At 34.1% G+C, this 14,896-nt stretch overlaps 2 protein-coding genes across 2 annotated transcripts; one reads left to right on the forward strand and one right to left on the reverse strand.

Moving 5' to 3' along the window:
- Window positions 1–339: 339 nt before the first annotated feature.
- LOC110275597 (uncharacterized) lies at window positions 340–1,253 on the forward strand. Its single transcript, XM_021131763.1, has 3 exons — window positions 340–727; window positions 806–875; window positions 980–1,253. Exons 1-3 carry the CDS (start codon window positions 340–342, stop codon window positions 1,251–1,253), a joined length of 732 nt encoding a protein of 243 aa, XP_020987422.1.
- A 4,948-nt stretch (window positions 1,254–6,201) lies between these two features.
- On the reverse strand, window positions 6,202–9,369 carry LOC110275502 (protein FAR1-RELATED SEQUENCE 5-like). The gene is made up of 3 exons (XM_021131677.2): window positions 7,144–9,369; window positions 6,348–6,530; window positions 6,202–6,267 (listed from the first exon to the last, which is right to left on the reverse strand). Exons 1-3 carry the CDS (start codon window positions 9,367–9,369, stop codon window positions 6,202–6,204), a joined length of 2,475 nt encoding a protein of 824 aa, XP_020987336.2.
- Window positions 9,370–14,896: the final 5,527 nt, after the last annotated feature.

Below are 14,896 nucleotides of genomic sequence, written 5' to 3' on the forward strand. Positions count from 1 at the left end.
ATATTTAATAAATTTAAATTAAAAATTCCTATTAATATGTATATTGAGATGCATGCACAATCTAAATTTTTATTTGTATAAAAAATGGAATATAATACCTTATTTAATTAGGCTTTTATATATAAAATCGTATCGTAAAAAGTATAATCGTATATATAATAAAATATATATAGTTACATGAAGTTGTATTATCCGAGAATAATAAAATTGTATTATAGAAAATAAAAAAATGGGATAGTCATCAGTCCATATGTGTCATAGGTCTTTAGTGGGGTTTTGATTTTTTAAATATAAATAACCCACATCGATTGAGATTCACTAAGTGAGAGAGTGCTTCTCATGTGGGTTGGATATTCGAAGAGTCTTCGTTGCCTGGAACCTGCAGTGGCTTCCATGGAGAATGGAAGGTATAGGTTTTATGCCGTTAAAAAGGGACGAATTCCAGGAATTTACCTGATATGGGAAGAATGCAGCGCACAAGTGAACGGGTTTAAAAAGAACGAATACAAGGGGTTTCATATTCGTGCAGAGGCTGAAGAATATATGCGCCGCGGAGGTTGCTTCTATGGAGGTGGAGGGAATGCGTTTGGAGGTGGTGGGTGTTCCCAACATCTACCTCTGGCTTCTGTATATGCAAGCCCTTCTTCTCAAAAAGTGCAATACTTGGGCCATTCTCCTAGCAGTGTTTTCGTTGGTGATGATAGTCGTGGCACATCCGCATCGTCAGGCACTTTTTTTCTTCTTTACATAACAGTTATAATGTTTTTCTTAGCCGTTGTACAATAGTCGAACTTTTTCTTCATAGGTGGAGAAGTGGTCTCCGAGACCCAAGATCCTGGATTTTTGTATGTGGAGGACTTTGAACTAATGCTCATGTGAGCTTGTTCGACTCTTGCAATTGGAACTCCAATCTTCGTGCCTCAAGACAGCAAGTCGTCAGGGGGTGTGTGATGTTTCGATTCATTGTTTTCCTTCCAAGCAATGCAAGAGGATTAGAATTTGTGGCATATGGCCCAGAGTCTGAAGAGGAAAAGGAGGCTAGGCAAGAAGTTTCTTTCGCCATGCTAAATAAATTGGTCGATGCTGGTGGAAAGAGCATTTGTGACTATGGTAATCGAGTCCTCGATCGTATGCAACACCAGATGAAGGATGAGATGCCACAGTCGATGTTTGAGCAAATTCGGATGCTTGAGGAGGAGAACGTTGAACTGAGGCACCAGGTCAAAATGATTGAGGAAATGTTGGGTGATTAAGGGTGAAGGTGATTAATGCGTGGTTTGCTTAGGAAGGTACGTGGTGTACCGGTGCTTCGTTGTATATGAATTTTGTGTTTTGTTTTGTGTGTGGGATGTAGGATGGTGTTTGTAGTTTATGGCAGTCACAAGTTAGAAGAAGTCATTGGAAAGAAATCTCAGTTTATATGCCCACTATGGATTATGGTTCACAAACCGTGTAGTTATGATTATCATGTACAAGATTAAATTTAAATGGCTTATTAATATAAGGGTTTAAAAAATTGAACGATTTATTGCAATTAAGATGTCATCGAAGCTTTAATATTGGCCACGGCAACGCGAATGCACGTCTTTCTTAATGATAAAATGGTTACCGGTATCAATAGTACGTGTCCTGATTTTGTCATTGATTTATGTGATGAAGTGGATGAATGATTATCACTAATATGCATTGAGTAATCTAAAATGGTGTATCTTTTTTAGGTAGACATTGACCACTTTTAATATTTAAATGATGGAGGATACAGTCTTTCTAACAGATTTTATTTTAGTAATGTTTATGTTCCGAATCAATTTTTATTAATGTACAGTTTAATAATTAATTTTGGGCATTAACTTATGATAAATGTAGTAGTTGTGATAGAAATTGTTGGTCTTTTTCAACGGCTACCTAATTGGTGCTGCGTTTTTTGTAGGGTCAAGTCTGCCATGTCGCTGTCCTTTCATTGGTGCAGATATCGAAGCGTGCCCTCTGAAGCTTCATCACATCAGGGATGGCTTCCCCGGTAAGATTTGTGGAATATAGCAAAAAATAAAATTTGAATTTACGAATCACTAGCATAAGAGGTCACTTTATGATGTGGGTTGGTATTTCCTTGGGTCTTCCCATTCCTTTTGCTGAATGCATGTGGGCCCACCCAATACATAAACATGTTTCGATGTCTTTTAATTCATGTGGGGGTATTTTATATCCAAGTGTTTGATCCACAATCCTTCACTTGTAGTTTTCTTTGGCGCCATTACCCATCGCCTAAAGGTTGGTAAACATGGATCCAAACAAAGAAGGTGATCAAGGAGGAAATGGGAAGCTCCCATCGGTGGATGAGTCAGTTGTGGAGAACGCCAACGTGACCAGGTCCATTCTGGAGTCCCAAGCACAAGAAATCAACAAACTTATGGCAATTGTTGGTGGCCACACAACAATATTAGAGATGTTGTGCGCCTCCCATGCTGAGAGGAAGAAAACTCGGTCATTCGATGACGAGGAGAAGACATTGGATCCACAGGTGCACCATGTTGGAAAGAAACAACAGAAAAAACAGGGCTCCTCCACTAAGGCTAATTGGAACGTCCATGCATTATTGCATGTTGACAAGGTTACAAAAGGCAAGACCAGTGGCATAAAAAATGTTGGTAGAAGAAGGAGTTCTAGGCTGGAACAACCTTTGAAGGTGAACCTCCTTTGATGATTTTATTAGTGTTTCACCAATTTTTTTATGTATAATGCTGGTGACGATAGGCTTCCTAACATCTATGCATGTCATTTTGCTTTACCTACTTCACGACAGAGGAAGTTAGATTATGATTCAGGTGAGGGGTCGCATAAGCCCTTTGTTGAAGGCCCTGGTGCTGCTGAGGATGGATCCCCGTTCTCAACTAGACTCGCTCATTGGAAGTATATGGATTCTGGGGAGCTACCTGAGGTATTAACACTTCCTGTAAAGTATGTTAACATGCATGTTGTCACATCCTCGTAGTGGGTTATGTGGTTATTGTGTAATTGATATTTTTTTACTGCAACAGTTCTTCCAAGTCGTGTTTCGGCCACCACAAGGGAATCGATTTGGGGCTACCGAAATGGCGGTTGCTGCATATATATTTGCTGTTGACTTGGATCAGAGGTGAGTTCCAAATATCCCGCAAATGGAATTATCATTTCTCTTACGTGCTGCATATGTCCTTGTTGTTCAATAAAATTGCCATCTTTTGGGCTTGTTGTCTTGGCTCGAAATTATTTAGGCCTTTTGGGAGCTTCATGGTCTAGAGGTTTTTTTTTTCTTCATGGGTCTACATGATCCATTATGGAGTTCTTTCAAATGTGTCCACGTACATGTCCAAGACTTAAAAATAAACAAGGTTTAACGGTACTGTTTACATTGCCTGCTGATTTTTTTTTAAATTAATATCTTGGGCCTCCACAAAACATTATCTCGGGCCGAGGGTTTTATGTCTTTCTTGTGCATGATGTTGGCATTGTGTTGTTTCGTATTATCTTTCTTATCTTTTTAGACATGCACTTGCATAAACTACATGCTTTGTTATATCTTCTCATTGCGCAACTTATGTGCAAATTTGAATTAATATGTTCCTTTTTTTGGTGTGTGTAACGTTTGCTGCACCGTATCCTCGCCAAAGAGAGATTTTGTTCCCAGATGAGCATTGCCAAGGAGACCGATGTGCCCTTTGGACTCTTAGACCACAACACGAGTTAGTGGACGACGTCAGTTCCTTTGATTCGCATTTCCATTGTCCTCTCTTCTTCATTATTTTTCTTGTATTTTGTTATCTTCAAACTAGGGCTTACCCTTTCATCCCCTTTAATCGTAGATCCTTAACCTATTGGTGAAAATGCTGACTGTGGAGCGCGGTGATGAGTCAGCATGGTGGCTACCCACAACATTTGCGGTAAGGCATGCTATTCCTGACAAACCTTTTCCATGCACTGTAATTACTTTCTTTATGGAGTTAATTGTATCAGGTGTATAACATTTTGGTCTAATTATTGCTTTAGCAACTGGCCCTTAACCCAACAACATACTGCAAGGACACATTGGAGTTCATTCGGACTCGTTACATGATTAAGAAAGCTGATAAAATAAAAAAGGCTAGTTGAACTGAGAACTCCATATTGTTATGTACTCTTGTATATGTATTATTCACTAACAAAGGGTCTACAATGTTCCTCCTACCATGTAGATTTACATCCCCCTCAATAAGGATAGGCATTGGTTTCTCATGATCGTTGACCTCGATTCGGGAGACCTTATCTACCTGGACTCTGCAAAGGACCCAGATGATCGGGCGCACAGAGTTCAGATGATGACATACGTTGTACGGTGCAAAATTTTTATCCCTTATGGACTATTCTATTCTTGGCGTGACGTCCAATGTCATTTATTCTCACATTGGGAAGTGGATGTAGGCTTTCTTCTTGGAGACAATGTTGACGGACAAGAGGTTTTATGAAAACCAAGCAAGTATCCCACCGCTGGTGTCGCGGTTCAATCTGAGAGAACCTCTCGTCACACAACAAAAGGACAAGTCGTAAGTTCTATTTGAAACGTAATTTAATTTCATCAACTTCGAAGAATACTTCATGGACACAAACTAATTTGTATTTCAAATTACTTGGGGTCTTCTTTTAACCAAAATGCAGAAAAGATTGCGGAGTCTTTGTAGCCCAATGGATGCAACTTTCCCATCTGTGGGGCACGTATGATATTCAGGTGAGCACTACACATTCATGGGAAAAAATATCAACTATGACACCTTTGAAAGTCAATTTTCATACTTTGTTGTGTGATATGGTCACCAATGGTTTGCTCACTAATCTAGGGTGTCACTGACCTTACCCGGATGAGCCTAGCACTAGACATTTTCTTCTCAAAAGCCAACAAAAAGAAGGACGAAGTGGTGAAACTTGCTATTGATTATTGGGACAAGCATGATCAAAAATCCAGCACAACGAGAACGAAGTCGGCGAAAAAATCTGTCGCCGAAGTTGTTTCACTGGCCACCAGCAGCAGCCAAAGCATGACCATCTAATGTGTAGGGATTGCACGGTCATGTTCCACGCCTAATGATGCTTACGTAGGAGTACTTCTTTTTGGGACAAGTCACATGATGCATTTTGGTTAGATTGGGGGTGTATAATCATTCTAGAAATTGCTACACTTTGTGTTAGTATATATTACTATTGGAATCGGTCTTGATCAGCACAAGATCATGGATTCTGCTGTGTATCTTTTGGGAATTTGTGCGCTTCTCCTGATCATGGGCGTATGGGTCTGAGATTCTTTTGGGTATTTAATTACTAGCTATTTTTGGCACCAAACAACAAGGTTTAACCTTGTAACTTTGCTGTTTCAAATTGTTAAGATTTCACAACGTCCTGCGGATTAAGTAACTTCAACGAAGTGATTATGTTATCTGAAAGTAGCATTAGATTTTTAATTTTTTTAGATATTCAAACTTCACATATAACATGTCCAAAATTAAAAAATTGTTTTTATCATGTTGTTGACAAAACCCAAAATATAATGTGTATAACAGTTTTAATATAACTAGCATACCTTTATTGGAATAAGTAACATTATTTGATTCATTAGTTACTATGAATCTTAATTTTAAAAGGAAAAAGATTCGTGCAATGCACATTTAGAGATTTAGAATTATTTGCAGTAGTCATTAGCACGAAAAGGCAAAAAAAAATTTCTACTGATTAATTGAAATTATTGGATTATATTGTAATTCAGAGAACTTAATCCAGTACTGTAAAGACTAAATTGTATTAACAAAGGTTATTTAATTACATTTGTAGTTGTCACGTTTAGATGTTAACATAACTAAAACACCTTCATAATCAGTCGGTGGATTTGGGTTTTTGTCTTTGTTATTAAAAATAGCATTAGATCATAACTTGACCCTTGGGAAAAAAAAATAAAAAACCAATATCTATTGGCTGGTGAATGAAAGTAAAGGCTATAATGATCTCTGCTTGCAGCAAGCAAAATTTTGTCATTGAAAGTCTGACGTAATTACAAAAAAAGCCAAATAATAAAACTCATGTACTTAGCATATTCAACTGCGCTGCACGTAAACAACATTGATGCACAAAAAGCCAAAAAGAGTCTTTTAAACACCCACTGACTCCTGAGAAAAACAAACAAAATCACTAACTGAAGCATCACTGGGACTTCTCAATGCCATCTGAGCCTATTGTTGCATTCAGCGATTTCAGGAGATCTAGTACCTGCGAATCACTTCAACCAATGAATAAATGGAACACGTCCTATCTAATTGATAAATATTATATGCAATCGAGAGGAGTACCTGTTGGTGATAGTCGCAACTGCCTACATCTGCAACAGATGCTAGAATCTCACTTTGTGCAGTTCCGACGATCCTCTCCTGAGTTCCCACGGGTTTTAATTCTGCCAAAACATTTTTTCCATCTCGTGAATACACCGATGCTGACCTCGGAGGCAGACTTGTTTCATGTACCCCCATAAAGTTCTGGAACATCAACCCAAATGATCATTCACCACAGTTAATTCAGATATGCTGGCTATAAAACAACTTCACACCCCAAAACATTATCTCATAATTTCATTCACTTAGCAGGCAAAAGTGATGCTAATTCTCCCATCATAAGTAGTTGAGGGAGATATTCCCCACAATCCCATACAAAAAAGTATAATATATGTTTCATCCATACATTAAATCATGTCCCTCGAAGGTTCCTTTAACAAGAAATCAATCAAATGAAATGCTAAGGTGCACTATTGAGATTCCATATTAATAAATATACCCTAAACCTACAATTTTAAATTAGCATTCATGGGATTCTATAGAAAAAAAATACATGCCAGATTGTATATCAAATTATGTCCACAATCCCCACAACCCTATACAGAAACTGAGACATGTTCATCCAAACATTAAATTATGTCACTAGAAGGCCTAATTAAAAAATTATGCTGTAATAAGGAATTAAGAAAATGAAGGGCCAAGATGCAGTATTGAAATTCCATATTGAAAAATATATTCAAACCTGCATTTTTTCTAAAATTACATGAAATTCTGCAAAAAAAAAAAAAAACCAAATTGTACTTAATAAAGCACGAACCTCGTTGGCCCCTGGTATTTCGACAGATTCTTCATCCTCTTGCAAACCCCATTTGGATCGGTTTGGTACCCTATCAAGACATGTCCGCTTTGTGTGGCCGGTCCTTTTGCAAAACGTACATCTCCTCTTCTTTCCCTTTTTGCCTTTGGACCGTGGAGCACCTTTAGTTCTAACAACAACGGGATCCCGAATGTGCTCGTCCGCATTTGCTTTTCTTCCCTCATTCGGTTGACCAAGTATTGCATGGATGTCAGTACAAATTCCGCGAATTCCCTCCATTGCAGTCTTAAATACAGTTCGATTCTTTGAACCAAGGTATAACATCCACTGTGATGCCGCATGGAGTGCCCCATGCCGCAATAGAAAACCTCTCTCGCTCAACATGTCGTCGGTCTTATCGCCGTACTCTTCAATTGCCTTGGCGTCCCTCCTCCACCGCTTCAAAATTAAACGATTTGGAATATCCTTTAAATGCTCGTGCTTCATGACAAAGAATATGTGTCTGCATGGAAAGCCCTCCTTCTCCCAGAATCGGCACTGACATTCCATTCTAGTCATGGTCCTATCAAATAAGGTAACAATGTTGTGGCCGGGATGACCATACTCTTCCATTGTGTATACCATTGTTGTGGAGACCCTCCTTTTACTCACAAAATTAATCGCTCCAACACCGTCAATCTCTTTCTTAACTAGTACAAAAATAGCTCTCGTGTAAACATCTGCAGCGCACCTCTCAATAGGATCCAGACACGTTGTTAGAACAGGGGTGCTATATATTGAATTGAATTGCGCAACTAGCTCGTTGTTGCGGTATTCTCGGACTACTAACTCCAAATTTTGCACCAATTCCAAAATACTATGTTTTGAGTTCAAAAATCCCTTTATGTGAGAATTTATTCCCTCACACCTAGACGTTGTGCGATATCCAGCACAAAACTTGCCACGAAGGTACGCATTACACCACATGTGCCTTTTTTCGTACATCTGGTTTGCCCAACATTTTTTGTGTAGACCAAATTTCTCAGAAGCTTCTTCCCATTCAAGCTCGAAGTCATCTACCTCCATGTCAGCATAAAGCCATTTACAGAATATCTCACGAAACATCTGCTCGCCTCCATTTGAGGTTACATTCTTCTGTAAGTGCCATGCACACAACCGATGAGTAGCTTCTGGAAACACTTTTTTGACTGCCGCAATCATCGCATCATCGCCATCAGTTACCACAACAGAAGGCTGCTTATTACACATCACCTCCAACAAATTCTCCAACATCCACGTATAACTTTCTATTGTTTCATCTAGCACCAATCCAAATCCGAATATCGTGGTTTGCTTATGATTGTTTGACCCAGAGAATATCACTAACGGGCGCTGGTACTTATTCTTCTTGTATGTCGAGTCAAAGGCGACCACATCCCCAAAATACTGATAGTCTACTCTGCAAGGTCCATCAGCCCAGAACATGTTCGCCAACATTCCATCCTTTGTAACATTATACCTAGCCATTGACATTGGATCCGCCGCTGCCTTTCCCTCTAGATATACAATAGCGGCATTCGAGTCACCATTAACGACCTTGGCCCGCCTCATGTGATCAATGTAGTTGTATGCATCCTTTTTTGTAAAGCCCAACAAAGAGTACCCTCCGGCAACCCCAGCCATGTAACCCAAAATCTTTGATGTCGAAACACCATACCCACGCATGCCATCTATGTTTGCCTTTGCAGCATCCGATATACGACGGAATTTCGGAATCATGTGCACCATCCTTCGAGGTGTCAGTTCATGATTGTGATCCAAGATTACTTTGCGAACCTTCCATGTTGAGTTTTCCCTATCCAGATAAATCGACAGCTTCGCCAAGCAATTAGTCATTGTTTCAGGACGGTGTCCCCTTTTTCTATCCAACCTGTTCAAGTGTTTCTCATCTCTCAGTCCGGCCCTATTACAAAAAAACCTTCTCCTTATCAAATTTCCTTCTTCATCCTTTCCATAATCACCCTTGCGCACGCCAAATCCATGACATCTGCCAAATTTACTGTAAAAATCATATGCTCTTTCCTCACTTCGAAAGACTTTTCTTATTATATCTTGTTCTGACAACCCGAATACATAAGCATAATCGGATGGATACTCATCCGATACTCCATTCATGCTGTCACCGCCACATGCATCATCCAATTCCTCATCAGGCCTACACCCCTCCTCCCTTTGGCTTCCTTCCATCGTGTCGCAACCCTTATTTCCTTTTGTGAATTCCATCTGATCAAAATCAATTGCAAGAACATAAAAACCAATTTCAAAGTCTTGGAAATCTGCTATACACTCATGCTGAAATTATTCTTAAGTGAAAACCACACAAACATGCTACTTCACAAATAGAAAAATTCAACTAACCATGCCACAACATTTATTAGCAAACCACTCATTACTCAACAGAACATTATCCATCCCCTTCAACTACACATAATTTTAATTTAATCATTCATATTTTAAAAGCTCCAGATAAAAAAGAAATCATGTTTTGATAGTCTAATTATTTTGTCTAGATTAAAAATATAAATGGTTTAATTATTTAAATATTATATATATTATGACACAACCAATTATGCAAGATACACATACAAACCTCACATACATTAACAATAAAGGAGTTTCCTAATGAATATTTAATTTAATCATTCATACTTTACACGTTCCAAATAAAAAATCAATTAACCTTCCAAAGTCTAATCATTATGTCCAGGTTAGAAACATAAGTGCTTTAATTATTTAAATATATGACACAACCAAATAATATGTGGATACATTCAAATATAGTGTTATTATGTGTAAATCTTCAGACATGGCAACCCATTATTTTGGAATATATAAATAAAACAAATTTTGCAATATACACCTACAAATAACACATGCTTTAACACTAGAGGAAGAGGGGAATGACAAACCCTCTCTTTCGTCATTTTCAAAATAAATTAAAAAACAAAGACACAACTCAAATTAATAGTATGCATCCTTTAAGTTAAACCTTTTAACTTTTTCAAAACTTTATAACTTCAAAATATTTCTTCTTCCACCGATACATAATGGAAATCAATGCACACAAAGAATAAACAGAGTTCACAAGAAACACATACCTCCATTCCTTCGCCGCATACGAGATGGACAGCAGCTGAAAAAACCGGTCTCCCTCTCCCAACCCTCTGCAACGACAATGCCGAAATCCCCCAATTCCACTCCGATCTAGGCGGATGGTGAAACCACTTGCACCAACATTCAAAACCTGCAACAAAACCCTAAACCAAACCCACATAACATTTCCTTATCCCATAATGTCAAGCTGTTATTTTTTTTAACCAATGTTACCGTGTTTTACTTTTTTTTGGGTTAGGATCCAGGACAACAAACAAGCTCAGACCACAGAAAACCAAATCCCACTATGGCAAAAATGAATCACACTGACAATTAAAAAGCCCAAACACTCCTAGCCCAATATCTTCTAAATTAATTACTCACGCTAAACTAAACTAATTAACATAATTTAGCATAGGTGATCACATGCCAGTAGCAGAGAGAATGTTCTTTATGTCAGCTGCTTCTGCAATATTTGTCTTCAACCAATTTTTATTTAGACATTTGTCAAAATCTTAAAGTGACAGCAACAACATACATGTGTAGAAAAAATTTTCCTTCTACACCCTAGACTTCACCTTAATGGTGAATTCTATGTTTAGGTAGAAATTTTCCTTCTAATTTAATATATGTTTAGGTAGAGATATATTTACTTACTATATTTCTATTACACTTTATATATATCATCAAAAAATATATGTTTCATTATTTTTTCTAAATAAAATCTGTTATTATCGGTAAAGAAATTGTGTTTAGGTCAATAATTTAATATATGTTTAGGTAGAGATTTTTTTTGAATATAATAAAAATACAATTAAAGAAATAAAGGATAAAAATAAACTTAAATATATCTGACACCACTTCATTTTATTAAAATATTTAAAAATAGCACATCCACGAAAAATACTCATAATATATAAATTGAGGCAATAATTTAAAATTCTATAATACTAATTTAATCAAATACTAATATTAAAACAAAATTACTTAAACAATGTTGAATCTATTCTAGTCCTTAGTGCAAATTCAGACCATCATCGTGTTAAATAAACTTCATCATCCGCTATCCATGCAATGCGGCAAGGTAATTACTTAAACCCCTCAATGGCATTACATGCATGCAAAAGAAAGCCGGTAATTTCTCAAAAAAATCATAATATGTTATAAAATTATTCTAATAACGAAAAACTTAAAATAAGAAAATTTAAATATATTACGAATCGTTGAAATTCGTGGAAACAATTCCTCAATAAAAATTGAGCTCCTCCCAAAAAAGCTAACTTTAACCACATTCCATTAGATTGGTCATAATAGGTGAGTAGATCTAACCATCATTCGGTAAAGTAGAGATTATTGCCCCTTCTTTGAACGCTTACATTCATGTAGTTAGAACCCGAATTAGTGAAGACAACTCGATGAGGTATTTCATGGATGTGATGCATTGTAAACAATTATGGCAAAAGACAATTGAACGGGAACATTAGACGATAACAATAACTTAGAGTAACAACAATAAATAAATTATCAAAAGAATAATATAATAGAATGAGTATATGAAAAACATTATAAAAAATTATCAATTGTACCTTAAAAGAATCAACTTCAATAAAAAACGAAGAATACATTCTTATTCTATGAAGTAGTAAAAAAAATACTAAATATAAAATTATGAGCTGACTCTCAAATTTAGATTTATGTACGACAGGAAAATACTATTTATAGACCTTAGTAAAACAAATATAAATATGTAAATTAATTACTATTAAGGCAATTTTTTATTATGTACAGTAATTACGCATTATAATTGATAAGTAGTTTAATAGTGCATTAAATATTGATTTGATATAATTATAATGAAGATATGTTCTTAAATTAGTATAATTATATATTATTCATTAAATATTAAATATAATATAATAATAATATAATTATAATAAATAATTTAGAATAGATGAAAAATTTCATTCGTTTTGGAGGGAAAACGAACTCACGAGAGAGCGACACGTCACCCTTATTAGTTGGGGGAAAACCCAGTTTTAGTATATTAAGTAGATAGATATATTTGATAATTTATTTTTAATTGTATTTCTTTTTACATAGGATTTTATATAGATATATTATCTACGAGAAATAAATACTAAATTAATACTTAGAAAAATTTTGATACTGAAAAAATATTACCTGATTTTTGTTAATAACAAAATAGCCTCTAAAAATTTTAAGATTTGAAAACGCTGACAATAATAACAGAAAATTCTAACGATATTTTTAACGTTTTTGCCATAATATATATATCAAATATAATCATTAAATTAGTCATTTGTATATAATGAATATAATAATTTAAATAATTCTTATATATTTATATTTTAATTTAATAGTTAAATTTTTTTATACGTAATTTTTGTTACTCGTAATAGCCATGACTTTATTGATTTTGTATTATTCTAATCTTATCCATAGATTTTATAATTGGGTACCAGGTACCTCCCTTTATGCGTGGAGAAATTTTAAGCGAAATAAAAAAAGAGATAGAGAATCAGTACATACTTTGAATATTTGATGTAATTTATATATGTGAGGCTCTTAGATCTAATTCGTGTGGAATGATATTCATTCTTCTTTGTGTATATATAAATAAGGGGGACTTAATTAATTTATATACTAATTAAAAAAAAATAATGCAAACATGCATACTTAGATCCGTATATGTTTCGTTTCCACTTTTCAGGTTGTTTTATTTGGTGCTAATATCTAATTTAGTGTCTCAATAATTTTGGTGTGAAGCGAAAATCAAATTTGTTATGATTAAGTTATAAATTTTAATTACATAAATATTTTACTATTAAATTATAATTATTTTCATATTTATTTATTATGTCATATATATCATGTTACTACTAAGCAAACATTACAATTATGTCATTTAATTTATAGTAATTTTAATATTTCAATTTAATAAATTATATATATATATATTTAAAAAGAAAAAATAATAGAGCCAATCAATAGACATATTAGTAAATGTGGATATTGAGAAAGTTATAGTACTTATTAATAATAGTTGTATAAGTTAATAATAGAATCAAAATTCTCTTTTGTTACTTCTCTTTGTTGATCTAAAACTTCAAACTTGTACTCTCTTTCTCCATTATTATTGCTTTTCTACATGTGACTATCTATTAGTATTTAGTAGTGAATATTCAATAATATAATCAAACCCTTTTGATAGTTTTCTATTCGAACACGTCATCTTTTTTTTGTGACTGTCCTCTTTTGTTGATTATGGTCTTTCTATGACCTAAAATTAGTTAATATTATGTGAGAGTTAATTTTAATATATTATAGTGTAAAATATTTTATAAACTTATTCAATTATATTTATTTTTTTAGATAATTATTTATACGATTAATAATAAAATAATTATTTATTTATGATATGTCAATACATAATTAAATATATGTATAAAATTATTTTATACTGATCGTTTATCAAAATTAAATTTATTTTATAAAATCTTAACAATATAAAACAAACACCAAACCATACATGATGATAGATGAGTGGTGGGTGGACTAATTAAATTGCTAACCGAAATATTATTATCAATTAACACAACATCACGAATAAAAAATTGTAAGGTAGTTAACTAGTAGGGGCATAGTTTTAATTATTACTATCTATTTTTCTACATAATTATTATTACTTATTTAGTTATTGTATTTATTACATATTTTAAAGCATTTTTCTAAACCATTCAAAATAGGACGTGTTTAGTTTGAGTGAAAGTTGTGTTTCAAAGGCAAATCTGTTTTGAAATGTGTGTGGTTTGCATGCATTGCATTATTATGAGTGAAAAGACACCAACATGATCAAACAAGAGAAAAAGACATGGAAGCTAGCAAAATACTATTAAACAACATGGGATCGACTAATATATAGAGACAAATATTCTGATTAGTCAGTATCATAATAATAAGGATTAGAAAGATTAGCTGCGGCTGCTTGTGTTTGTTGCTGTGTGGATCTGAAATTTTACAGAAATCAATTTTGTTTTTAAATAATTTTTTAGTAGGTGTAATAATTTACTAAAACATGTGTGGTTGAAATAATGTATAATGAGTTAAAGAGTAATCATTTTTTTTTGTGACTAAAGAGTAATCATTTGTTGCTGAAGAAAATTTATACTGAAAAATTAAAAAAAAAAATTCTTAACATTCAAAAGCTTCAACACATATTTCTAAATGAAATGTTAGTTGTTTTTTAGTTTTCAATTTTTAGTTAACTTTGAGTGAGTCTAATTTCTATACGTTGTTAATATAAAAGAATATCTAAATTATATTTACATAAATAGAAAATTTTGTTTTAAAACAAAGAATGTAAGGATTAACTATTTCATTTCATACATCATATATAGACTTTCTTTTAATGTCACATTGGAATCTGGAGAACAATTAACCCTAGTCTTAATTATAATCAATCTTATTATTATTGATTTAATTGCTAATTATCACGTTAGAAATAACCATGAGATGAACACAAATTTAATTTTTTCAATATACTATGCAAATGAGATAACAAATAAAATATAAAAATGTAAACTAATAAATAAAGTATTTA

Source organism: Arachis duranensis, chromosome 9 (genome assembly GCF_000817695.3).
Source record: "Arachis duranensis cultivar V14167 chromosome 9, aradu.V14167.gnm2.J7QH, whole genome shotgun sequence".
Taxonomy (NCBI): domain Eukaryota; kingdom Viridiplantae; phylum Streptophyta; class Magnoliopsida; order Fabales; family Fabaceae; genus Arachis; species Arachis duranensis.

What these genes read in the sequence shown, in the direction of transcription:
- LOC110275502 (XM_021131677.2), bottom strand. Translation starts at nt 9,369, where the DNA reads ATGGAAGGAAGCCAAAGGGAGGAGGGGTGTAGGCCTGATGAGGAATTG. An exon ending in AAATACCAGGGGCCAACGAG is followed by an intron (nt 6,531 to 7,143) that starts GTTCGTGCTTTA and finishes TTGATGTTCCAG; the next exon opens with AACTTTATGGGGGTACATGA. An exon ending in GTTGCGACTATCACCAACAG is followed by an intron (nt 6,268 to 6,347) that starts GTACTCCTCTCG and finishes AGTGATTCGCAG; the next exon opens with GTACTAGATCTCCTGAAATC.
- LOC110275597 (XM_021131763.1), top strand. Translation starts at nt 340, where the DNA reads ATGTGGGTTGGATATTCGAAGAGTCTTCGTTGCCTGGAACCTGCAGTG. An exon ending in TGGCACATCCGCATCGTCAG is followed by an intron (nt 728 to 805) that starts GCACTTTTTTTC and finishes TTTTCTTCATAG; the next exon opens with GTGGAGAAGTGGTCTCCGAG. An exon ending in GACTTTGAACTAATGCTCAT is followed by an intron (nt 876 to 979) that starts GTGAGCTTGTTC and finishes TTTCCTTCCAAG; the next exon opens with CAATGCAAGAGGATTAGAAT.